Raw genomic sequence first — 27,828 nt, forward strand, 5'->3', positions numbered from 1 at the left:
GGATGGCGGGTGGTGGTGGGTGGTAGCGGGTAGGTGGCGGGTGGTGGTGGTGGTGGTGGTGGGTGGGTGGGTGGGTGACGGTGGCTGGTGGTGGTGGGTGGCTGGTGGTGGCAGGTGGATGGCAGGTGGGTGGTAGGTAGTGGTGGGGATGGGTGGTGGGTGGCGGTGGCGGAAGACGGTGGTGGAAAATGATGGCGGGTGATGGCTAGTGTTGGGTGGTAAAAAAAAAAAAAAACTGAAAACTCAAAATGGAAACACATTTTTTGTGTTTTCATTTTTTGGCTAAATTTATAAACTGAGACCACTGATTTATAAATCAAAAATTTTACTAAATAAGTTTTTATTTGAGTTTTTAAATTTTTTGTAAGTATAAACAGAAAACTAAAAACGTAAGTGCTACCAAACGGCACCTTAGCTATGATATCTAACGAGTCTCTTTTAAAGAAGCTATTGATTAAGTTGCTATGAATAGCACACTTGGTAAATGTCTTACTAACAGTACAAAAGTCTAAATAATTGATTGTAAAAAAAATATAAAGAAGTAAAAAGTGTGGTAGTTCGAATTGGAGGGGGCTTGAATGGCTCGAATGGGTGTTGGCCAGTCGTCCATCCGGAGGATCGGCCGGACGTCCGCTCGAACGACCGGATGAAAGGTTGTCTACCGTGGTTGTTACCTTTGTCGATCGGGACTGTTAGCCTTTTTTCGGACAACCCCAGTGGACCAGCCGAACATCCGCCCGAATGACCGGCAAAATGAACTTCAAGCCATTCGAACTAACCTTATATTCGGGCTATCAAACATTGCTCTATAAAAAATTACTTGGACATCCAATGATGTCCAATGATAAACTTTTAATAAAAAATTAAAAAAAAAAAACATTTGGACATCAAATGATGTACTTGGACATATACTCTTACTAAAAAATTTAGTATTAAAATGTAATATTACTCAACCATTTTTTGTTATAACCAAAAAGATTACAATGGATTATAATTAGGCTAGCAAATTAACAGAGTCATTCGTGAACAGATTTACACTCGATTCAGTAAGGGTTCGTTCGAACTTGGTTCATTAAATTTTTATTGCATTCAAATTCGAACTCATTAAAATCTTAATAAACAAGTTTAAACATAGCAAAGCTCGGCTCCTTAGCTCGATTCGTTTAATATTTATTTAAATTACAAAATAAATATATTATTTATAAATTTAAATATGTAAATATAAATAATAGCTAACCATAGATAGTATATTTGTATAAGAAAAATGCTTGGGAGCACTAATTAGTGCTCCCACTAATTAGGTGGCAGTGGGTCCTGCCATTAATGATGTGATGTTTTTGTCTTGGAGTTGTATTTTTTTTTTTTTTTTTACTTTTTTAATGCATTAGTGCTATTAGTGGTGATGTTTTTAGTGGGATGAATCATTGTTGTTTATATAATAGTAATAGTAGACATTATTATTTTAGTAAGATATTAACTTTTCTTTTAATGTGCTTATACATATTGTATATAATTATATAATTAAAATTTCAATTGTAACTTTAGTTTTATACACAAATATGAATTTAAAATTTATTTGGCTCATTAAGGCTTATGAACATGTTGGAGCTTGAGTTAAGCCTCAGCCAACTTGGCTCGAGCTTGATTCGTTAAATTTATATTAAGTTCGAACTTATTATAATCTTAATAAACAACGCTAAAAATATTAATATTAAAATTCGACTCGATTCATTTATAATCCTAATTAAAACTAAATATCACTTAAGGCAACCAAAATAACAAAACAATGGGTCATAATTAATATTAAAATTAATCAACCAAATGTCATAAAAAATCCAAACTGCACATAGCATATAATTTTTTGGGTCTGGCTTTGGTCCAGTCCACTATCGGACTGGACCGTGCTGTTGGGCTCGTGGGGGCCCACCACGGGTCCCGTTTTGAAAATATAAACCGTTCAATATGTAGAACTCTTCGAATACTATATGCCTGTAAAAAATCACTTTAATCGGATATCGATAGCTATGTGATCAAATCAGTTTTTTGCCAACCGTTAATTTATTCACCGTCCATTTTTTTATACAAAATTGATTTGATCACATAGCTATTGATATCCGATCAACGTGATGTTTTACAGAAATATAGTACTCGAAGAGTTCTACACATTGAACGGTTCAAATTTTCAAAACGGGACTTGTGGTGGGCCTCCACAGGCCCAACAGCACGGTCTAGTCCGATGGTGGACTGGACCATAGCCGGACCCTAATTTTTTTTTGGAATGTATATTATAGAATTTCTCTTATTCAGTACATTTTATTTTTTAACCAATTTTTAAATTAGTTTCCTTATTTCATATTATTACTAGGTTATCAACCCCCAAAAAATAATAATAAAATAAATAGTTGAGGTCAAGGAAACTTTGGCCCCGTTTGATGTAGCTGTTAAAACAGCTTATAGATTATAACTTAACAGATTATAGATTATGACTTTAATTAGAAGTTGTTAATCTGTTTGGCCTACCTGTTGGATTATACATTTAAGTTGCTGAGCAGTGTTTGTTAAATAAGCTGTGAAATAACTTTTTCAATTAATTTTTATTTTTTGTTATTTACTACTTGTCTACATTTCTCATAAAAAATAGTAATAATAATTTATAGTCCATTTGGGTCTTTTTCTATTTTTAAAAAAATAAAAAATAAAAAATATAAGAGTATAACCATATATTAATATGTCCACGGCAGAAGCTGATAATCAGAAGTAAGGGTTAAGTAGTTTCTCAGAATCAACTTTTTTGAGTTAAAATAAGCTGTTAAAATCAAAAACTGTTTAAAATAAATTTAATTAAATAATCCAAAATAACTTTTTTAAAACTAAAAGATATGAATTAATTTTAAAAAACTGAAACAAACACCGCCTTTGCTTTCCGCTTTCTATCTTGAGAAGAAAAAATTCCAACCAACTGCAAATGTCTTTAAATATGAAGGATATTAATACCTCCTTCCTTCACTTGTTACAGAGGGAAAGCAAGAGATAGACAGAGAGAGGGAGAGGCCTCCCAGTGAAGAAGAATGAGGAACACCCAAAAACTCCATTGTTGCTCTACTTTATGTCTCTCCACCATACTCATCATCACTCTCTTCTCAATCCCTGCCACATCTTTCGACACCATCACATCAACACAACCCCTCAGACTCAACCAAACCATCGTCTCCCAAGGCCAAGTATTCGAATTAGGTTTTCTCTCACCTAGTAATTCCATCAAACAGTATGTGTGCATTTGGTACCACAAAATTCAACCCAGAACAATCGTCTGGGTCGCGAACAGAGACAACCCACTCACAAACCCATCTGGGTTCTTGAAGATCAACCAAGATGGCAACATCGTCGTTGTCGATGAATCTTCAAATCTTATATGGTCATCGAATCAAACAATCTCTTCAACCAACAGCAACATAGTCGCACAGCTTTTGGATTCTGGAAACTTTGTTCTTCGCCGGGAAAACGATTTGAATCCTGAGAATTATCTCTGGCAAAGCTTCGATCACCCAACAGACACTTTGTTGCCGGGAATGAAGCTCGGATGGGATGCGAAAACTGGGTTGAATCGGTACTTAACTTCATGGAAAAGCAACGACGATCCATCAACTGGTGAGTACTCATTCAAGCTCAACATCAATGGCTTCCCTGAGGTTTTTCTGACGAGGAATAAGGTCATACAGTATCGAAGCGGGCCGTGGAACGGGCTTAGATTCAGTGGGGTTCCAGAGATGAAACCCAGAGGCTCGGTTCTCACATTCAGCTTCGTGATGAACAGAGACAATGTATTCTATTCATTCGGATTGACAGACAATTCTGTATATTCTAGACTTTTGATGATGTCGACGGGTGTTCTTCAACGATATACATGGATAGAAACTAGTCAATTATGGAATCCATTTTGGTATGCGCCAAAAGATCAATGCGATCGATACAGAGAGTGTGGAGTTTATGGGATTTGCGATACTAATGATTCGCCTGTGTGCAAGTGTATGGAAGGGTTTGAGCCTAGGAATTTACAGGCGTGGGGGTTGAGAGATGGGCATGATGGGTGTGTGAGGAAGAGGAGATTCAAGTGTGGTGATGATGGGTTTTTGGAGTTGAAGAATATGAAGTTGCCGGAGAGTTCGAATGCGGTGGTGGTGGATTATGAGACAATGAATTTAAATGATTGTGAAATGGTTTGTCGGAAAAATTGTTCTTGTACTGCTTATGCGAGTAAAAATATCAGCGGTGGCGGTGACGGTAGCAGTGGTGGTGGATGTGTGATTTGGACAACGGAGCTGGTGGATATGAGGCAGTACGCGGCGGCGGAAGGTGGGCAGGATCTGTATGTGAGAGTCTCGGCCGCTGATTTAGGTATGTTTAATTTTAATTCTCGTTATGTTTATAATTCTTGTTTGTTTTTATGTTTGAGTTTTGAGTTAGGAATTAGGATTCATAATTTTTTATAATAAGATTTTAAAAGTTAATAAATTAAATTATAATAAAAATTAATATAACTTTTAAAACGACTCAAATCTTAAACCACTGACTGCCGAGAACAGCTGCATGCACCACTATTTTTCTCCTGTTTTGTTCATAGGAGAACGATAGGACAAAGCAATGCATGTCTTGACTCAGTACTTAAGCGAGTCAACTCAATCACAAAGTTTAATTGGTGATTTAAAAAATATAAAATTTTGAATTAGGTTTGTCTTTAAGTTTAAATTTGAATTTTACGGACGTGTTTTAACTCATGGTACTCAGCACAGCGCCTACACGTGTAGTGTGCCGGTTGGGCCTACCCACCCTATTTGTTCCGTGATCAACTCATTTTATAGAGTTTTTTTTTTTTTAATATATATATTATCTTAAAAAAATTACTTATCATTTATTTCTTATTTTATTTTTTATTTTATTGAATTTTTTTTTAAAAAAAGATGATAGTTTATTTTTAAAAATATATTTGTTATCAATTTTTTTTCAAAGATATGAATTTTAATTTTTTTTTATTACAAAAGTGACGGCATACATAACAGATTTTTCATCATTTGTTTTTTTAAATCATTAGGTATAAAAGTAGTGTGATTGGGTTTTCAAAACTTATTTTTTGTAATTTTTTAAAAATTAAAATTAGTTTGATTAAAATAAACACAAAAAAAATTTAAAAATTTTATTTTCACACTAAGAAAGAGAAATTATATAAAAATAATATAGTAAGTGTTTTGATTTTTTTAAAAATATTTTTTTAACCAAATTAGTTTTTAAAAAATTAAAAAAAAAGTATATTAAAAAATAAATAAATAACTTCTTGCAATTAGTCTTTTCTTTAGTCGAAATTCTATGAGAGAAATCGTATATTTCACAATGGGAATCCATTGTAAGAGAAATCTTTTTACTTTACTTGTTTGATAACAGCATCACAAGAAGTCACTTTTTTTAAAGGTACTTTAAATGTTTACTTATATCATCTGGATTTATGAGATCTACATCTAGACTATATACTAATTTTTTTAATTTTTTTATTTTTATATACATAAATTCATATGTTAGACTTAGAGTGAAAAGGAAAAGAAAAAAAATCAAAATCAACTAAAGTTTGAAATTTTATTGCCGGTGTGAACGAGACATTTATGCAAGATGACACATATTTCTTTTTATTTTCATTGAGTGATGGTGACAAACATCATGCATTCATTGTCTGCATTTGAAAGCAAGAATGAAATTTCAATCCATTTATTATTTTTTTTTTTTTGGTTGTACATTTTAAGGTCACATTTCACATAATCATAAAAAGTAAACATAGTTACTCAAAGTTATAAGAATTTTATCTAGAATCTACAATGTAGTTGAGATTAAATTCATATATTTAAAACTTAGGCATAGAATGAATCTAAATTCTATATTGATAAAATTTGAATATGTAATGTTACTGTATAATAAAGTAATCTTGTGATAATATTACGCGATATCAAAGTAAAAGTCCCGTTTATTTTAAGTTGTAACACTAAAAATCGATAATCTAAATAAAAAAAGTAAAAATAGTCCTTAATTTATGGTATTTAAAATTTAATATTATTTAAATTATTTGTCTCATAAACTATTAAAAAAAAAAATTTCACAAAACACGTTAGTACAAAATCTTAAAATAAATAAAAAGAAACTTTAAATTACCCCACCATCTAAAAAAAATGTAAAACTTTTCATATGGTAAATTTTTATATGCAATGATTATCATAATGTGAAATGAGATTTTTTTAAAGGAAAAATTATAATTCACTGTAAGTTTAACAATTTTTTTTTTAAATAATGATAAATTTTATAAATATTAATAATTAAAATTTTAAATATTTTTATAAATTTATAATTAGTTTATAGAAATACTACTGAAATTGTAATTTCTCCTTGCTTTAACTGTGGTACCGTACCATCAGACGATAGCTTTCATTTTGAGTCGTGTTGTGTGTATTAGGTTCCATTTGAGAACAAAAGAAAAAATAACGTTTTGCAGCTAGGGCCAAAAAAAAGTCAAAATGACTTTTTTGTAATCAAATTATTTGAAGAGATAGTTAAAAATTAGCTGTGGAATTACCATTATACTTTCTTTGTTATTTAAATGAGTAATATGGGTGAAAGTGATTATTTTCAAAAAATAAATATTTTAGTCATTTAATTAAGTAAAAAAATCTAAAAATAATTTTTTAGTAACTTCCTAAATAATTTTTTAAAAAAATTAAAAAATTTAATTAAAAAATTTAAAATTAACTTTTAACTATATTTTCAAAGCATCCCTTAAATGAGCCTGTAACGCTATGAGCCTGTCACGCTAGCGTTAATTAGTTGGTGTGTTCATTAATGTTTTCAAAAAGTTGTTGGCCCACGTAAAGGTTCAAAATAATATTATATAAATGATTTTTATTTTATTTTATTTTATAAATCTAAAAAGATGATTTTTTTTTTCTCCTTTGTTTTTTTTTTTAAAATTTGATAACGTTTTCGTGAATTTTATATTCTATTTATTATCATTAATATAATATATGATTACAAAAATATTACTATCATATTATTATATATAAATTATATTTTAAAAATTTATTGAAGGATCCTAAATATCAATATATGTGTAATTTGAAAAACTAGTTAAAAATTAATTTTTAACTTTTAATTCATTTTAAGTTATATTACTGGTCATATTTTTTACACATAAAAGACAAAAAATCAAAAAAATTAATCAACTTCTCAAACCGCTCAATAATTTACTTGCACATAATAGTTGTGCATCATTTTCATTAGTTAATTTTTTTGTGTTTATAATTTTTTTTTTTTTTAAATGTTAATTTTGTGGCCGTATGGGCCAAAATGGATAACACGTTTCAAGTTCGGCTCCAAATCCCCATACTCTCTGGGCCGACTCTTTTTGACTTTTGGTGGGTAGTTTTCGGACTCTTCGTTTGGACCAAACCATTTAATTTGGGATAAATCAAACTCACCTCCTTAATGTTTGAAAAAAATTAAAAGCGCTAGATACTCAATCACAATTTAGATTTTTAAATTTAACAACGTTAGGTATTATGAAAAAAATTTTATGAAAATAATTATGAAACTTTGTGACCTTTGAATTACATTTAGAATAAAGCATCACACACTAATTAAGGTAATCTAAGGATCATAATTTTTTTATGATCATTTTCATAAAAAAAATTTCATGATCCCTAACTTTTTTTTTTAAAATTTATTCATAATAATTAATAAAATAAATAAATTTTATATAATTAAGGGTGTGAGAAATTAAATATTAATATCTATCATGCTATATCAATATGAGTAAAATTGTGATAAATTTTTTATGAGTCTTAAATATTTTTCAAAAAAATATTACTTTATGTTGAGGTTTTCATTCAAATAATGTAATATTTTAATCATTTTTTTATTAATAATTTATTAATATATATTTTTATTTTAGTATTTACCCACTATCTGTAATTATTTTGATCACTTTAATTTTATTAAAAATGAGATTAATATAATTATAAATATATATATATATATATATAAGGCTAACGGTAAATCTTAAGAGAGATGATTACTCTTTAACTTAATATAATAGTACATAACAAAGGGAAGAATCAATGTGTAATGCTTTACAGTGTACTGCAATAAATCAAATATTTTGGGAGGGAGAGGAATAATTGTGTGGGCCCTTATGGACTCTGTTTAAGATCCAGCGTTGCCACGTGTTGTTGCGGTCCAGTCACCGTAAGTTCTTAATATGGCCCCCATTCATCAAAGTAGGGACTGAATTTTTTTGTCTCATTATTCATTAGCTTTAGCTACAATTTCTGTGGACTGCGTTTTTTCTTTTTCTTTTTTGGGTCATAATAATACAAATAGGTGTTTTTATTTAAAATTTAATACTCAAATTTATTCAAAAATAGGAGCTTTATTGAAATAAAAAATGTTAGTAATGTTTTTACACTACGCCAAAACAGGGCATTAATGGTGGTTTTTTTAACGGCGGTAACGAAAACCGTCGTTAAAGGTACTATTAACGGCGGTAACGAAAACCGTCGTTAAAGGTATCATTAACGGCGATTTTGTTACCGCCGTTAATGCCCATTTTTAACGGCGGTAACAAAACCGCCGCTAATGCCCAATCATTACCGCCGTTAATGACGGCGGTCTTTGCCGGTGAAACTCCGGCGAAACTCCGGCCTGCTCCGGCGAAACCATCTACAATAAAGTAAAAGTAATGTTTAAATATTTATTTAGGGAATATATTTCATGAAGAGTGGCTATGGTAGAGTGGTTAGTGTGGGTGGATGAGAGGTTGAGGGTTCAAGACTTGGGAAGAGCAAGAAGGAAGAATTATTTTTTGAAAAATTTGAACCTATTTACGGCGGTAAAAAACCGCCGTTTTTGGTCCTATGTTACCGCCGTTTTTGGTCGACTTTTAACGACGGTAATTTACCTTTTTACAACGGTTGTACTTTTTCCGACACGCGCATAAACGGCGGTAACAAAACCGCCGTTAATACCGCCGTTAAAGGCTTTAACGGCGGTTTTACATCCTTTAACGGCGGTAAAAAACCGCCGCTAAAGCCCAATTTTGGCGTAGTGTTATAAGTTGTCATTTCGTGATAACGGCTTGTAATCCAATGGTATCACCCTAACACCCTCCTATGAAAAATTAGTGGTTTAGACCTTGCTAGAGACGAAGTTAGGTGGCATAAAGCTTCATGAGTTCTTATGTGTACCACCTGCTACTTGTTGCATGTTCATCCACTCTCGCCGCTTAGCTACTCCTCTTCTTCATTTCCTTAGAAGTAGGCGGTCCAAATTTTCTTAACTCGAATATCTCAAAACGACGTTGTTTATTGTGTAAAACGATATCATTTTGACACATTCAAGCCACACAAATTCAAGTTACCTAACATTTTTTTATCCTGTATTTCGGTCCTAAAAAAAAAAATTGTCATTTCCTATGGATTTTAACTGGTCATTAATCTCGATGCATGCGAAAAAAGTATATATACAAAAAAATAAAAAAATATATAGAATATGTTCTTGCAACGGCCCAATAAACTGTTTTTGGTATAACCCATATATGTAGAGAAATATCGTACAAAATGCTCTAGGCAACCTAGAGTTGGATTTAAGAGATGCAGTAAAAAACACAACCTTACTTCATCAATTCCTTTGTGGAGAGGTTGATTTCAGTGACTCGAAACCGTGCCACATAATTAGAACAAATTGCACTTATAATCGCATCATGTTACAGCCTCTATCAATCTAGAACGGAGGAGTGGCAAAAAAACTTTTTAATTCATTTAGAGGCTTTTTTGAGCTCTAGAACAGTAGCAGTCTATTTATTTATTTATTTTTATTTTTAATAGAACTTCCATGTGATGTGAACATATTGCTAATGTGTGGTGGTTGTCTAGGTCTTTATCATGATAATTGTTGTGATTGGACCCTTAGGACTTTTAATAAAGCATACCTACCACAGATAACCATAAAAAATCTACATTAGAATTGGTTATCACATGAAGTAATTAATTGGCCTACTATTAATTAATCTCATCAACTTATATAATTGCTAGTGTGTACACAGACACAAGACAGCTCTTCCTCTCAGCGAGTCCCTTAACTCCAATGAGCCCACCATAACTGGGGTTAGTTAGCTTAGATCTAGCTACATGTTCCTTTCACAACTATTTTATGGGGTCACACAGAAAATAAAAGGAAAAACTATGTAAAATTCAAGAAGTATCCAAAAATGAAATGTATGATATTGATTCAAACTTAAGTATGGTGTGGACATACCCACAATAAATATGGTCCACACATTTCGTTTTCAGGTAGTTTTTCTGGGTGTGTGGTATTGTATTGCTATTATGTCACATACTCTTGTTTTATTTATTTTTACATTTTTGATTTTATGTTAGCATTCATTCTTGTGTGTGGTCATATTCCCCAATTGCAAATTCCCAGCCTGATTCTGAATGGAATTTGATTTTCTTTTCTCTTCTCTACAATCTAACTTTTCATTTAGCCTGTGTTTGGTTAGGAAATTTGGGAAGGGATTTGAAAAGGGAAAGGGAAAACGTATGTGAAACTAGGTGAATTAAACTAGGTGAATTATTTATTACATTTTCCCTTTCTCTTTTCAAATCCCCCAACCAAACACATCGTTAATTATTTATATTTTAGTTTCACTGTTTTTCAATATGGTACCATTGATATGAACATTTCTGCATTTTCACCAAACTCTTGTTGAAGAAGTGACTGAATTCCATAAATACCACAAAGTTACGTTGATTTGACTTGTAGCATACGGGATCCAAATTTCTCAAATGCATTGTTAAGTAATTTCACCATATGTGAAAAACAAAATTCATAAAGACATTTGTAGATGTGCCTAGATAGCATGGAACATCACTAATTATCAGTTTGTTCATTTCAGAAGCAGCTGGGAACATAGGATCTAAAGACAGTTCTCACAAAACTGGACAGACTGTTGAGGTTGTTGGCATTATACTTGGTCTTGGTGTTCTGCTATTGGGTTTTGGTATATTTTTAGTATGGAAGAAAAAAAGAATGCAGAGGGTACTGAAAGAAAAGACAGAGCATAAAGGTACTAATAAGCTCATACTATTTTCCATACATGTTGAAATAAAGCTACGCTGCCCAAAAAAATAATTCAAGGAGTGGTTAGAAAATGAAGTGTATGATATAGATTCAAACATAGTGTAGGTCACGTTCAGAATTAATCTAGTCCACACTTCATTTTCTGGCTTTTTTGTTTTTTGTTTTTTGAGCTTTGTAGCATTGGTGTTAGGGAAAGGATTCTCTCCAGGCCACAGTTGGATTGGAGTGGTGCAATTGGGGCTCGTGGGGCCATCACGGATCCCACTGTGACAACCAAAACCATTTATTTTGTAAAGTTTTGTATGTAAATTATACTTGTCATCTATTTTCGAAAACAAATAAAATAAAATAATATAGTTATGAATATCATATCAATCTCATTTGTTTCATGGTAATCTACCCACAAATCTTACAAAATGAACGGTTCAAATCGTCGGAATAAAACCGCACCCCTTCAGTCCAACAGTGTGGATTAGAGAGAATCCCTTTCGTTGTTGTAATACTTTTCTTACTTACATGTCGCTCTTTCCATAAAATAACAGGTCCTCATGAAAGAAGTCAGGATATCTTGACAAGTGAAGGGCTTATTGTGAACAAAAGAGATTATTCAGGTGAAAGTACAACAGATGAACTAGAGCTTCCATTATTTGACTTTGGTACCATAACAGTGGCTACAGACAATTTCTGTGATGAAAATAAACTAGGACAAGGTGGTTTTGGCATTGTTTACAAAGTAAGTTCTTTATCACTAACACATTAATTAAAATTATTACATAAAAATCACAGGATACCCAGAAAGATACTTGTGACGATATTTTTGGATGGAAATTCCAGGGACTGTTGGTTGAAGGTCAAGAAATCGCAGTGAAGAGACTGTCGAAGAATTCAGGGCAAGGAGTCGAAGAATTTAAGAATGAGGTTAGGTTGATTGCAAGGCTTCAACACAGAAATCTTGTTCACCTCCTCGGTTGTTGTGTTGAGATGGAAGAAAAGATGTTGATATACGAATACATGGAAAACAAAAGCCTCGATTCCATTTTATTCAGTTAGTCCCTCTCACTACTAGACATGTATTGAGTTTAGACAATGTTATGTTCACAGAAATGTGCACAGAAAAATCAATTTTGTTCAGTATTCATGTCGTCTAATTTAAAAGTTTTCTTCCAGATAAAGAGAAACGCTCTTTGTTGGGTTGGCAAAGGCGCTTCAACATCATTTGTGGGATTGCTCGAGGGCTTCTTTATCTTCACCAAGATTCCAGGTTTAGAATTATCCATCGGGATCTCAAAGCAAGTAATGTTCTACTTGACAGAGAAATGAACCCAAAAATATCAGACTTTGGCATGGCAAGAATATTTGGAGGAGATCAGACAGAAGCAAATACAATGAGAGTTGTTGGGACTTAGTAAGTACCATAGGGAAAGGTTTTGTACTTATTACACCAAAATTTAATACAATTACCTTACAAATACTAATTTTTGTATGTTATTTGTTATGCAGTGGTTATATGGCTCCTGAATATGCAATGGATGGCATTTTCTCAGTGAAATCTGATGTCTTCAGCTTTGGCGTATTAGTGTTAGAGATAGTAACTGGCAAGAAGAACAGGGGATTTTACCATGCAAACCAGGAACATAACCTTCTTGGACACGTAAGTGTGAATTTTTATTTAAAAATGGTTTGCAAAATCTTCAAATTCTTTATTAGGACTAACTGAAAATTTGTACTAAAAAAATGGTGCAGGCATGGAGGCTATGGGGAGTAGGGAAGGGGTTAGAACTAGTGGATCCTTCGGTTGGTGACTCTTATCCCCCCAACGAGGTTATGCGATGCATTCAAGTTGGACTATTATGTGTCCAAGAGCGAGCAGAAGATAGACCAACCATGTCGACTGTAGTCCTGATGTTGAGCAGTGAAAATGCTTTGCTGCCTCAACCTACACATCCCGGTTTTTGCCTGGGAAGGCACTTGGTGGAAACAGATTCATCAACAAGCAAGCAAGATGAATCGTGCACTGTGAACCGAGTCACAGTTACAATGCTAGATGCCCGGTAGCAAGTTGCCTAAAAAATTCCTCCACCATAATTGTTGTATATCTCAAGGAGTTGGCTATTTTTTTTTTTTAGGCAATTTTGTGAGAGGTTAAAGAAACTAATAGGTCATCTTTTGTGCAAGAGATATAAGTCTGTTGGTTTTTATAGATCAGTAAATAGAAATTCTATATTTTGGGGTTAACATAACGTCAACTGTTTTTCCTTTCAAAGTTATATGAGACTCATTTTCTGTAGTGTGAGCCGTCAGCATATGTAAATGGCCCTTCAGAATGAAGTGTTAATGGGCATATATATTAATAATGAATATGAATGATTGAATTGATCCGTTTTCTCCTAGGAAAATAGAGATGCAACAGAAGGATTTTCTAGGATCTCCCATCCGAGAACTACTGTGATGTATTTTTGTTTATGAAGTATTAACATTTGGATGCACCAAGAAAAAAGTGACCACATATGAAGTTACTTTTGAAGCTTACTTTCACAATTCTTGCGCTGTGTTTGGTTGGGAAATTTGAAGAAGAATTTGAAAAGGGGAAGGAAAAAAATGTGTGAAATTAGGTGAAATGTAAGTATATTTTATTCACATTTCACCTACTTTTTTCATTTCTTTCCAAATCCCTCATCAAATCATCCAACCAAACACAGCATTAGGTTGTGTTAGGTTTAAGGATTTGGAGAGAGATTTGAAAATAGAAAGGAAAAATATGTAAAATATATTTTATTTAGTTTTACACACTTTTTTCCTTGCCATTTTTAAATCTTTCCCTAAATCTATGAATCAACACAGAGCGTTAAGAAAATTAATTATGAGCACATGTTTGATTGGGGGTTTGGGAGGGAAGATTGGATTATCAATATGTGGAACCCATCTAACTCATGTTTGTGTGCAATAAAATGTCACAATAGTAATCTTGTGGGAATATGAATCCCCTCCCATGGTGAGATTAGCATTCCCATGATAGAGTTAGGATTTGCTAATTCCGTCACACATAGTGATGGTTCAATATCACTTTCCCCTCCATTTTACAAAACCAACAAAGTTATATTATATGTGAGGGGGATTTTTAGGTAATTTTTGTATAATTGTCTTAACTAACTAATACTACCACATAAGTGCACAAACAAACACACATTATCTCACATTTCCAACTTAATATTATTACATTAATAATCTCTTCACTTAGGCCTCGTTTGACAAGTTAACATTTTAGTCAAAAAATCAAAAAGTTATTAAAAAAGACAAAAAGCCTATAACTTATATCAAAAAGTCAAAGATTTCATTTTCTCTCTACTTCTTACACATCTTTTCGTAAAAAGTCAAAAAGTCACCACAAACATACTAATTTTTTTACCTCATATTTTAGTCAAAAAGTCAAAAAGTTACTAAAATAGCTTATTCCTAAACGAGGTCATAATCTCACTGTACTCATAATCCAATCTAACTTAATTTGTCAAATAAATGATTTATATCTTTATAGAAGTGAGGGGAATGACTTCCTACCATATGACTATTCTTAATATTCTTCCTTACTGTATTTCATGTGCCCCATTTCACATTGATGATTCGAATCATTTATATCTTAGGTCCAACAGTAAAGATTAATTGTGTAAAATATCAACTTCATTGAATATTACTAGACACACGAATGGATTACATTTTATTTTTTAAAATATACAACAACTATGAGTTTTCACTTAAATTGTCCATTTTTTAAAACAAAATGTGATTTGTTATCTATTAATCGATATCTGATGAAATTTATTTTTTGCACAGACGATCTTCATTGAATGGTTTGGGTCATTGTTATGGGCCAAAGTAAGGCTACAAAAATAAATTTTATCAGACATCACTATTCTTAATGTAACAACCTCGATCCGCAATTAACTACTAATCCGTAATTAAGGATGTTAATTAAGTGGATAAAATAAATTATGTGTTTATTATATATTTTGCATGATTTTTGGCTTTCTATCTGTTACTTGTAGAAATATCTGTATGAAATTCTGCTTTAATATGAAAATTGAAAGCCTTATCGACATCCAAAATTGGAATTGGTTACATGAATATGTTATTCGGAATTTTTAGAACCATATGGCAGTTTTATTAAAAAAATTGATCCAATCTGATTAATTAAGTTGTGTTTGGCAAGCCTTATGTTCTAATTAATGTATTATGGCATCATGACTATATATGGCCCTTTAAGCTCATTCTTAAGCTCGTTTCTTCAACACTTCGAGCTCCCAAAATTTGAGATTTACATTGTAGAGAAAGAAACTCTCATTTTAGAGAGAGAAATGAAGAGATGAAGAGGAATTGAAGGTTTTGTGTTGAACTCATCAAGATTGTGTAAGAACAAGTGTGTTTAAAGATTTTAGGTAAGAATTCAACCCCCAATTTATGAATCTAAGTTATCAACTTGAAGATTATGTACTTAGATGTGTTAACTGAGCTTTGAATGAAGAATTTGGTTGTAATTCATACATGCATAAACATGAAGAGTCTTGCCATGTGAGTTAATTTTGAGCATCTAAGTTATTAAAATAAGTTATTTGGCACATGCATGTTTGAATTATCATGTTTGAACCTTGGTTTCATGTTTTGGAAAATAATTCCTTACATGCATGGAGTTTATGAGCTCAAATTTGCTAACTTCATGTGTTTTGGAGAAAAGAGCTTGAAAGGTTTTACATGCATGAATGTCGAATTCAATTTTGACTAAAATCATGAGTTTTGAGCAAAAATGGTTTATAAAGGATCATATGTTCATGTTTATGAATAAGTTTTCCAAGTTTATGAACAAGCCATGCACAAATTTGCCATTGAATTTGCATTTGGAGGCTCAAAGCTCTGTTTTGGAAACCTAGAATTTTTGAAGGTCGCATGAGCGGCGGATTTGCCGCTCGAGCGGACATTTTGTGCATCCAGTAGTTTTGCAGGCTATTACAGCCCGCTCGAGCTACTACTTGGACGCTCGAGCGAACCCTTTGTATATTGTTGATCCGCTCGAGCACAGGAGTTGTGGCTCGAGCATAGATTGAGACCATCCAGTATTTTTACAGGCAGACTAGTCCGCTCGAGCGACCAAAGATACGCTCGAGCAGCCAGGCCAAATTCAGCATATTTTCAAAAGGCATTTAGTGTTCATATTTTTGTTCCCATCCTTTTCTGAGCATATTTAGGCATGAATTGTGAGTCCTTTAAGGGTAATGAGCCAAGAAATAACATGAGTGATTGATTTAGAAAATATGAGGCTAATCCGAGACTCAAGAATGTGATTCACGTGTTTATGAGATGAGAATTAGATTGGATAAGAAAAACAACGTAAAGAAAGCTAAGCCGTGATGGCCATATGAATGTGTAATGATATGATATGTTTGTGTTATGTACTTTTGTGTTTATAGGTCAACGTCCGAAGATTGATTGACCATTTACGGGAGCCACTGTGAGTAACGTTATTGTAAAGATATGTTCATATGAATTATGTTCCAAATGTGATATGTTAAGTCATGATTTCTGAAATGATTATTTACGTGAACGAATGTCCTATGCTTGCAATCTGTTATGGCATCTATAGATAGTCCCAAGTCATGGGGGACGTCATGTAAGTGCGGGTCCATGACATATATGTGAGTACGAGATCTCATTAGCCATTTCATTGTGGTGATATGTGTTTAATCGGTATCCGGAACCGATTACTCTAGTCGGAAGATGATATGTGATGCGTTCTATGGGATGTACCATTAGTATGTTTAGATATGAGAATGATTATGTTATGATTGGTGTTATGATTATGAAATGTTCGGAATTCGTTCATTAACCTCTTTACCTTAATGTTATTCACTGGGCTTTAGCTCACTGTGTGTATATATATGTATAGATGGGCATTTTGGAGATCGAGCCTGAAGGTTTTTGTCTGGATCTGTACTCTGTTGTCAGCCAACCATTGTGCCTCACGTGGAGGTTCCGGAAGTATCATGTGTTATAAGTTCTGGTCGTTTTTGTATGTGAGACTTATTTTGTTTTTGTTGGCTGTATTTAAGACGTTATAATGTGTGTGGGTATAATGTAAGAATGACTTTTGGATATGTATATAAAGTTTTAAATATTCCGTTCATATAAGTCAGCACAACTCATTGGACAATTATATTTATGTATTTGCTTCCGCTAGCCCCTTATTTGTATTTATCTGTTCAGAGGCCTTTGATAATTCAAAGATTATTGGCCGGTTACGATGCTAAACCTATAGGGGCGGGTTCAGGTTGTGGCACTTAAGAAGAGTGTTTCATAAACACTTGCAAACTAGTCACATTTTCTGATGTTATTTACTATTTAGTTTTGCATTTCATGTCTTAGTTTACAACAAAACCGACCTAAGCCAAAAATATAGCTAGAGAGGCCATTCAAAAAACTTTATGTTAGAAAATGGAAGACATTTAACCGAAAACTAAATGATATTAAGTACTTGATGCTCTAGACTATATGAACAAATTTAAATAGTTTAGAGAGGTAATATGAAATAATAATCTACCTAGTAATGTTAAACACTAATAAATATATCAATTAAGACATAAAATTTGCATATAAATTTCATCACTAGACATATGTTAGCATCATGGCCGGCCCTGAGTTATTACGGACTTAAAGTGAATTTTTTAAATTGGGCCCTTCATATATCATTATCCAAAAAATATATATATATATTTGTTTGGATAAAACAAAAAGGATAAAAATTTATTTCTATTGCATTACAATTTAACAAAATTTAGATAACAAATATATATATATATATATATATATATATATATATATAATAGTTGAATTTCAATTAGTTAAATTGAATCTTTATTTTTTAGCTTACCAATCTTATAATAACTAAAATTAATTGAGAGTAAGGATGAGAATTTTCGACATAACTCAAGCAATATATAAAATTAGCAAATTAGGGATGACTATTTTTCAACATGAATCTAAGTATGACACGACTCAACAATATGAATTATTAATTGTATATTTTAATGTTCACTATGGAATGTTATGACATTTTTTTAATATTTTATTTAACTTCATCTAACTGAATAAAAAAAATATGTAAAATAATAAATAAGGCTAATATATTTTTTTCATTTAAGATATGTATTTTTTTGTTACCTATTTTAAAGTCAATCTAGTAAAAAATATATAGTAATATGGTACAATTGTTTTAATTAAAAAAATGCAATTGAATTAAAATCAAACATTCTATGAATAATTTCATTTAGTTGAAATAAATTTTATAAAATTCAACTTATAGAAAAAATTTTAATCTCTCCATACACTTGCTAAGTTACTTTTAACTACAAGTAAATTTTTTTATATTAAACATCAATCGGACATGAATCAAAATAAGTTATAACGCCATACAACAACATAAAAATAAATTAATTGAGTTAATATTGAAATAATTATGAAATAACACGATATGATACACTCTCCTAATTAAAAATTCTAAATTTTATTCAAAATTAAGATCCTAAGCGACCGCCTTAATCGCCTCACCTCAGGGACAGCCCGGTTAACATAAATCTGTAATTGGTTGTAGTATTATTATAGATATGAATTAGGAAACGAGCTTATCTCATCAATGTCCATTAGTTGATTAGTTGCATAAGAGACAAGAAGAAAATATTAAATTATCTGCGTTAGGTGACTCACCGACAACAACTCTTATATAACCTTTATGCAAGTGTCACTCTCTCTAGGTAGTTTTTAATTGCTTTAGCAAGAAAATAGAGTAGAGCTCGAAAGAGCTTTTTGACCAAATCCATGCTTTTAAAACAAATAATATATATATTTTAAATTTAAACATTTAAAATTAGTTATCAAATTCAAATTATTTTCTAAGTGAATTTCTTAGACTGAAATCGTATTTTTAATATATAATTTTTTTTAAAAAAAAATGCAAAAAATAAATTTATGTATTAATTTCTGAAGTATGTGGGACAACTTTATTTTATAAGTAATACTAAAATTACTAAAAAATTTATCAAAATTTATTCCAATTATGTCACGTAACACATATATAAAATATTTAACAAAAATATTAATATAACTTTTAAGATCTCTGTCATTTTTCTTATTTTATTTCCAAAACATGTAAGTGGTGCAGGGTGGCCCACTACCCAAATGATATAAGAGCAAATTTTACTGAAGTAGTTTATTACATTTTTTGAAAGTGCATTTTCAAGTCATCTTTCGTGCTTGAAATCATATTTTAAAAACAAAAATTTGAAAATCACTTTACCTTGTTTGGTTTAGGTCTTAAAAATTATTTTTATTTTTTATTTTTAATAATTTTTTTTCATATTTTAATTCATTTTTATTTATTTGTTTTCAGACGTACCTAGTTTAGATACGATTAAAAAGTAAATATTTGTAAAAAAAATTATTTTTTATTAAAGACAAAAATAATACTATCATATGTTAATTTGTTTTGTCTTTAATAATTTTATCTTTTAGATTTCACAACTATTTTTTTACTTTTTGAGTTAATTTAAAAAAAAAAAATTAGAATTGAAATATCTTAAATCTCCGAAATATTGATTTTTGATTATGTATCAATTTAAAACAGTAAATAACAATCTTAATCAAACAATCAAAGACAAATCGACACAATGATTTTACGTGAAAAAATCACAATTGAAACACCTCCAATTGTGATAAAAAAAACTACGGGCAAAAGTCACAAAACAATCCACTAAGAAAATTACACAAGTATACTTTCAATTACCTAGTGAATTCATGCACGAATCGAACTGACCCCTGTGTGCCTCTTCTAGCCTCGTCTTCACCTCAAAATTGTCTTGCCTAACGTTGAATTCACAACTCTGATATCGAATCCACGACGATGAGCCACTCTAGAATCCTCCAAAGCTTCAGGCCCAAATTCCCCGGAATCCACTGAAAAATAATTCTCTCTTTTGTATTGAATAAATAAACAAACTAAACAAATCCTTTGATATAATCTACTCAATTCATGATTAAACTGTCACAGATATTAAAGGAAACAAGTAAAGAAGCTCCAAAAGAAAACCTTAACACCCAAGAAGAAGATCTAGAAGCCGTACCCTAAAACTTGACTGAATTGCAGCTTTTATAGCAAACAGGTTCGCGATCTCCGCTCGAGCACGGGAATGGCCACTTGAGTGGACTGACTAAAACGTATGTGACTAAACAGGGTCTACACTCGAGCGCAAGAATAGGCGCTCGAGTGGAAAAAAACAACTCCCAGTACTTTTGTAGGCAAGTAAAACTTCTGAAAGGTCGTAATCCCCGCTCGAGCTCAGGAATGGCCGCTTGAGCGGAAAAATAACTTCAATTACAATTTTGTCAACTCAATCATCGACATAATCAGCGAGGTGGCAAACATGAAAGAATTAACATCACAAACTTTTCTGCAAAGGCACAATTCAGGTTAGATTCGCATCTAAAAACTCATAATCTCATTGAAATAAAAAAACGAATAAAATTACAACTGAAAGGAGTTTTGTCAAACGGGATTGGCAAGAACAAAAACTTAACAAAAATGATTAAATTATGAAAACTGTAGCTTAGTGCTAGTGTTGGCATCTCCACTCCCACGTCTCGTTGTTATTATAATCACTTCTCCAGCCTCCTCCGCCCTGTCTTGCCTCTATTCAATTCTTCTCCACCACCGTCTCCTCTCTCCATCTTCTTTAGCAACCACCAATCCTTTCGATCCTTTATATTTTTATGTTGTTGTATTCCAATGCATTCATGGCAGTGAAAACAATATTGATTTGGGCCTTGAATAGACTGTTGAAAGCAAGGCTATCACTAGAGTCCACCCTACCTTGTTTGTCTCGCAATAAAGATTAGGTATGAACTCTTGAGGGCGCTTGATTAGGTTCGACGACGACGGCTTTGATTTGGGTTGATAGGTGGTAATAGGGCTATGAAAAGACAGAGTAGGCAGTGGCTAAAAAAGGAAGAGGAAGGGAGAAGATTGTGATGGAAAATGGTGGGGGAAAGGCGAGGGAGGGAGGAGGAGGTTAAGGGAGGGATGAGGAGGTTAAGGGAGTGACTATAGCGACAAGAGGAGGTAGGGAGGAAGAAGGAAGGTTAAGGGCAAAAATGTAATTGAAACTATGTTTTTGAAGTTATTATTCATGTTTTCCTATACATTGGAATTAGTTTTGATTCCCACCTATTTTGTTATTATTTTACATTCTTTCATTTTTTATTTTTTTGCATTTCTCCAAATAAAAACAGGAAAATAAGATTACTATAAAAAGAGCTTGGTTTAGGGAACAAGATTACTATAAAAAAAAAAAAAAAAATGAGTTTGGTTAAAAAAAGACTCGAGCTTGAAGCATCTCACTTTTAGTATTTTATTGCACGAACTTCCCACCTCAAAATAAGAGACTCATAAATGTATGAGTGATTTACAAAAAAAGGCATGATCACATCACAAACCTTTCCTAATTTAATAATCTTCTTCACTTCAAACAAAACGCGTGATTGAGGGACTAATTGATTGGATTGCAAAGTTGCAAATACATTTCTTTCAAAATCTTTCACTCTTTGTTTTTCACCATAGCAAACTTCTTTTCTGGGTGAATACAATAATCTTGACTTGACTGTATGGTGAAAAGTAAGAGAAAGATTTGAAATGGGTTTATTCAGGCTTTTCTCTTCTCTCTCCAAGAACAGGTCTAGATCGCCATGGAAATGGGTTTCAAAGGCCCTTTAGCTTCACCTTCATCACTCTCTAGGTTGGTTTTCCTTCTGCTTTGCTGCTCTGCTGCTTCTCTCCCCTGTTTTGAGTTGTTTATGATTATGTAATTTAGAGTAAATCCTTTAGCTTGGGATGAATTTGAAATATAGTGGTTTAATGTGGTATTTATTCAGTTGATGATTTGGCTATTTGCTTGATAATTTGATTAATGTAGCTATTAAATTTGGGTTATGGTTGATGTGGGTTTTGTTTTTTGTGTTTTTTTTTTTGATAGCCTTGAAAATTATAGGGAATTTTTGTATAGAATGATTGTGGTTGAATTAGGGCTTTTGTGAAGATACCATCACCACTTGTGGTTGAATTAGAGTTTCCTTGTATGTTTAATCAAGCTGAATATGTCATTCTTGGTTTTTGTTTGAATTCTATATACTAACATGCACATGTACCCCATGATATAGGATTATTGTTTTATCTTTACACTGTTTGTCCCAGGCTTGGATAAAGGAGGAGGGTTGCGTTAGTTAGATTAGATGACAACCATCATCTTAAAAATTGAGTATATGAACATATATTTTCATTTTTGTTTGATGGGACTGGTTTTAGGTAGTGCACCGCCCCAAATCGATGTGAGGCCAATGAAATGCTACTGCTACCAAATTGATAATACATCCAATCAATTCAAAAGTAACTGGGAAGACAAATTGATAATTTAAAAAATTTAACTACTACTACTACCACATGATAGTCATACACATTTTTATTGTCATTTTGAACAGGAATAGTTGTCTTATTGAGCTTAACTATTTGGCAGCTGTTGTTGTAAGTGGCTTTTTTTTACTGTAAAGTAAATAGATCAATACCTCCATATATCACACTATGGTCAGATCAGATGGGGGGATTAAATCAGACCAACTTAATGCTATTATGGTTTTGATGCATTGAAACTTTGCATGGATATATATATATATGCACTCTAGTGATGTACATGTTGACTATTAGGTTCACATTGGAAATATATATAGTTCTGCCTTGGTTTTGGGGATTTGTTGAAAACTTGACATTGTGTGTTCACATTATTTAAAACTTCCCTGTTAAATATTGCAGTAAAATTATGCAGTGTATTGTGGCAAATTTAGGTCATTTCATTTGAAACCAAAGACCCATCAAGCTTGCCTTTTATTTAAAAAATGCTACTCCCACATCAACCTGGTTGAACATTTTGCATAAAAATTATGAAGGAATAGAATTTTTGGTCTTGATTTTATGGAAACTTATCAAGATATCTATTGATAAAATATTCAATTCAGCATAAAAAATACATTGCAAGAAACCATGGGACAGAATAACTTATTTTATCAACTTTGTTGAGTGTCTAGAATCAATTGCTGATGCACAGAGGAAAAAGAAAATGATGATGATCATCGTTGTTGTCGTATCTACAGTTTTGGGGATGATTCTCTCCGCCACGGCTGGCTATTATATTTGTCAGTTAAGAAAGGCAAAACTTAAGGGTAAAACAACTCTTCCATTCAATTTTATTTATTTATTTTTATTTTTATCTAACAGCTCAAGTCTGTTGTACCCAACTGATATTTGAGTATGGCATTCTTTTGATGCTTTTCAAGTTCCACTTCTACCCAAAATGCATATATATATATATATATAAGTTTTTATAAAAAATAAAAAAATATTTCATACTCCTTATTTGTTGGGGCATAAAGCTTCTGTCATTCTCTTTTCTTAGTCTAACAATGTTAATTTGCAGCAGCTCAAGAGGAAAACAGTTTCTACAAAGATTGTAAAGAAGAAAGTCAAGATAATGAGCTCGAATTACCTCTTTTTGATCTAGGTACCATTTTTGCTGCTACTAACAAATTTTGTTCCGGAAATAAGATAGGACAAGGTGGTTTTGGCTCTGTCTATAAGGTAATTATCCATTATACTACATTTCAAGCTGAAGAATCATCTATACTATTATATAAAACACACAACTCACTTGGTGTGAATGTCTATATCACGACTTTTTTGTTCCTAAAATAGTCCCTATACATAACAACTGTCATGCTCTCAGATTTTAACTGTTTCAAATGACTGTCATAATTATTTTAAATTTCACAAATGTAGTGTGTGCACTCTATACAGACTGCTGAAGGGAGCAAGATGGTTTTCCTTGGATTATAGTATTGTTATATTTTTCCTCCTCGTTTTATATCTGAGAAAATATTTTAATGAAAATCTACCTCATCCCTCCTTTACTGTTTTATTTTAGTATTGCTAATGCTTTGCATAATAATTTGTAGGGCGAATTGCCTGACGGACAAGAAATAGCTGTGAAGAGGCTCTCACAGGGTTCTGGGCAAGGACTCAAGGAGTTTAAGAATGAAGTTAATTTGATTGCAAAACTTCAACACCGTAACCTTGTTAGGCTCCTGGGATGCTGCATTCAAGGAGAAGAAAGGATGCTAATTTATGAGTTCCTGCATAACAAAAGCTTGGACAACTTCATATTTGGTTTGTTAAACCTTAATAGATATATGCATAAATATTTGTCTAAAATCATAATTTTTTGTTGTTTGGTTTCTATGGAATATGGAGGAAAAAATTATAAAACATAAAGAATTGGGAAAGTTAGGGTTACTTTAGACCTTAGTAAGAATTCCCCTTGTGCGTTGGGCACAACCTTTTTTGCCCAAAAAAAATTCTGCTTGGCATTTCTTTTTTTTTTTTGTATTTTTTTTTTTGTTTTGTTTTTCCTTATTCATAAATATTGTTAATTTCCTTCTTTAAGTAGGAGTGATAATATGAAATTAAATGGTTTACCTTTTCATTTGGTTTTCACACCAACAGTCAAAGTATGATGGAAGTATAAACAAAATAAGGTTTTTAATTGGATTTTGGTGCTCTCATATCCAGATCAAACTAGGAGAAAACTGCTACCTTGGGAAAAGCGCTTCAACATCATTGTTGGAATTGCACGAGGACTACTTTATCTTCATGAAGACTCGAGATTGAGAATCATTCATAGGGATCTTAAAGCAAGTAACATCTTATTAGACAATGAGATGTGCCCAAAAATCTCCGACTTTGGCATTGCAAGAATTTTTGGTGGGGAGCAGACAGGGGAAATGACCAAGAGAGTAATGGGAACTTAGTAAGTGATCTTAGCATATATCAAAAAACATATATATATTGGCATGTGTATAAGGGCAAAGCTTATCTTGAACCTTTTAATTGTACGCTGATTGATAAATTTTTTTGATGGATTGCATTTCACAAAAAATGACTGTTGGGTTAGACACTACTCTTATGCTCATTATGTGTGTCAAATTTCAGCTCGGTCAGAGGCTAAGAGGTCTCTCATTTGTATTGTGCTTCAAATAAGAGATATGACTTGAAAATATGTGAGTTTATGGATGGGATATAGCTCTCAATCTTCAATTTACTTATTTGGCATGTTTGATGGGCATGGGAAGAATATTCAAATCCAATAGTCAGTTTTGTCATTTGTGAATCTGTCAAGACATTATGAACATGTGTAAACTTAATCTACAAATGCTAAAAATGTTGTCTTGTCCTGCAGTGGTTATTTGTCTCCAGAATATGCAATGAGCGGTCACTTTTCGGTGAAGTCAGATGTGTTTAGTTTTGGTGTTTTAGTGTTAGAGATAATAAGCGGTAAAAAGAATTGGGGATTTTATCACCCTGAACACGACCTCAACCTCGTAGGGCATGTAAGTATGCGAGTACAATATCTTTTCTAAAATCTAAAACTTCAATTACTATTACTTTCGAATGCTATTACTAAAAGAGACAAATATATTCAAATTGATCTAGGCGTGGAAGCTGTGGGATGAACAGAGTCCTCTGCAACTAATGGATGAAGTATTGGATGAGTCATTTTCGACAAATGAAGTGGTGAGATGTATTCAAGTGGGCCTTTTGTGTGTACAACAACGGACAGAAGACCGGCCAACAATGTCGTCCGTGGTTTTTATGTTGAGTAATGAAAGTGCAGAGTTGAATCAACCCAAAGAACCTGGTTTTAGTGTGGAAAGATTTTCAGTGAAGATTGAATCGTTGTCAGGTGGACAAACTTCCAGTACTTCTAATGACATTACCATTACAACATTGGCCGGGCGATAGAAGGATTAATATTACATTGAATTATTTCTGCATTTTGTAGAGTTCTTCCACTCTTGTTTGATTTTCAAACTCAACACCTGTTTTTGAGTTTTTCGTTGTGTTTTCTTGTTTTTGGTTTACTTTTTTTTTAATATTTTAGTGAATTATTTTTTTAATATGCACCTAATTAAGACACCTAAAAAGTAAAAATATTAGTGAACAAATCTTTAAAAAGTTTAGTAAAGACAAAAAAGAAATAAGCACATTTCGTGTTTTTTTGCCTTTATTAGACTCTTTTCACATGTTTTCACGAATCTTTTATGTTTGAAGTGCCTCTAGATTAGATATATCTACAGATTAAAAAAATTGACTAAAATATTAAAAGGACTTACTAAAGACAAAAAATCACGAAAATAGAAAATACTGGAAAATAATTTTCAAAAATTAAAATCAAACAAGGACTATACCCTCCCCCATTATGGTTTTGAGCCATTGTGTGACATTGTAGACAGCCCTGCAATGTTTTTAGGTATAGAGGTTCATGTGAGAATTAGTACTTTTAATTGTTCATGAGGGTGTCTGTAGTTTCATCCCGACTAATATGGTGTAATTATAATTTAGACCGTACTTCGCTTATTGCTACAATTTCATTGTAGGAATTTTGGAAGTAAAATTTTGTATTTGCTGAACTCCATTTGGATTGGTTTTGTAAATTTTTTCTAGTACTGTCCTCCTTGCATATGCTAATTTTTGTTTTTTTTTGGAACAGCATATGCTAATTGTTTGTAATTGTGATATTGATGCTGTCTGCTTGAAGACACTTTAGTGCAATGTTTGTTTAATGGAGGCAACTAAGGTCCATTTACATTAGGAGGTTTAATATGAGCGATTCGAGTTTAGTTCCTTCTTCTTCTTCTTCTTATTTATTTATTTATTTGAATTCCGTTAGAAATTTGTTAGAAATTTGGGGCCGAGACTTCAGTAGACTTTAGAAATTTAAAGATTGAATTGTATTCACATTTTATGATATTTAAGCCTTGTTTGGGAATTAGTTAGTTTAGTGAGTTTTTTTTAACTTTTTATAAAAAAAAAATGTACAGAAAAATAGAGAGCCTGTTGTGACAACTTATAGTGAATTTTAAATTTTTTTTTGGGACTAAAAACTAAAGTCTAGGCTGTAATTCAAAAAAAAAAAAAAAAAAAAAAAAAAAAGAACTAAGGTGTTGTCTAGGATTTGTTTAATTAATATATTTTTTGACTTTTTATAAAAATATGTATAGAAAAATAAAAAAGTTATGTGATTCAAATAAATACACGTAGTGTATCGCTAGACTACCTCTAAATCATTTGTTTTCAGTTTATTTAGCTGATAATTGAGAGAAAAAATTTAAACAATATTTCATGTTTGTTTGGCAATTTAAAAGTTTTTTTTTTTTTTTTTTTTTTTCCCTAAAATTAAAAAAAACAGTGGAAAAATTTAAGAATCAAAATCTTTTTTTTTGCCTTTCCTCTCACGCCTGGCTCTACACGGATTTGCCTTACCTTGCCTTGATGAGAAAATGTGGCGGGGCCAAATTTTGGCATTTCCCGCTCCATTCTATCGGATCCAGCCCAATTATATTTATTAAATATATTTATATATATAGTATATATAATTTTTTTTCTCATTATAACAAAATTAAAATATTATACCTATCCCCCCCCCCCAAAAAAAAAAACATAAAATACTAATATTTTACACTTGTTATTAA

The 27,828-nt window shown here is 32.0% G+C and overlaps 1 protein-coding gene across 1 annotated transcript; it reads left to right on the forward strand.

The window, feature by feature from the left end:
* Nucleotides 1–2,915: 2,915 nt before the first annotated feature.
* On the forward strand, nucleotides 2,916–26,188 carry LOC114266727 (receptor-like serine/threonine-protein kinase SD1-8). The gene is made up of 14 exons (XM_082889537.1): nucleotides 2,916–4,395; nucleotides 10,982–11,152; nucleotides 11,709–11,899; nucleotides 12,001–12,211; nucleotides 12,334–12,571; nucleotides 12,667–12,817; nucleotides 12,910–13,220; nucleotides 23,060–23,091; nucleotides 23,332–23,466; nucleotides 23,721–23,881; nucleotides 24,256–24,466; nucleotides 24,869–25,106; nucleotides 25,536–25,686; nucleotides 25,790–26,188. Exons 1-14 carry the CDS (start codon nucleotides 3,069–3,071, stop codon nucleotides 26,096–26,098), a joined length of 3,837 nt encoding a protein of 1,278 aa, XP_082745663.1. The 5' UTR covers nucleotides 2,916–3,068; the 3' UTR covers nucleotides 26,099–26,188.
* The last annotated feature ends 1,640 nt before the right edge of the window (nucleotides 26,189–27,828 follow it).

The sequence above is a fragment of the Camellia sinensis genome, chromosome 9 (genome assembly GCF_055761805.1).
Source record: "Camellia sinensis isolate YWXY chromosome 9, ASM5576180v1, whole genome shotgun sequence".
NCBI lineage: Eukaryota > Viridiplantae > Streptophyta > Magnoliopsida > Ericales > Theaceae > Camellia > Camellia sinensis.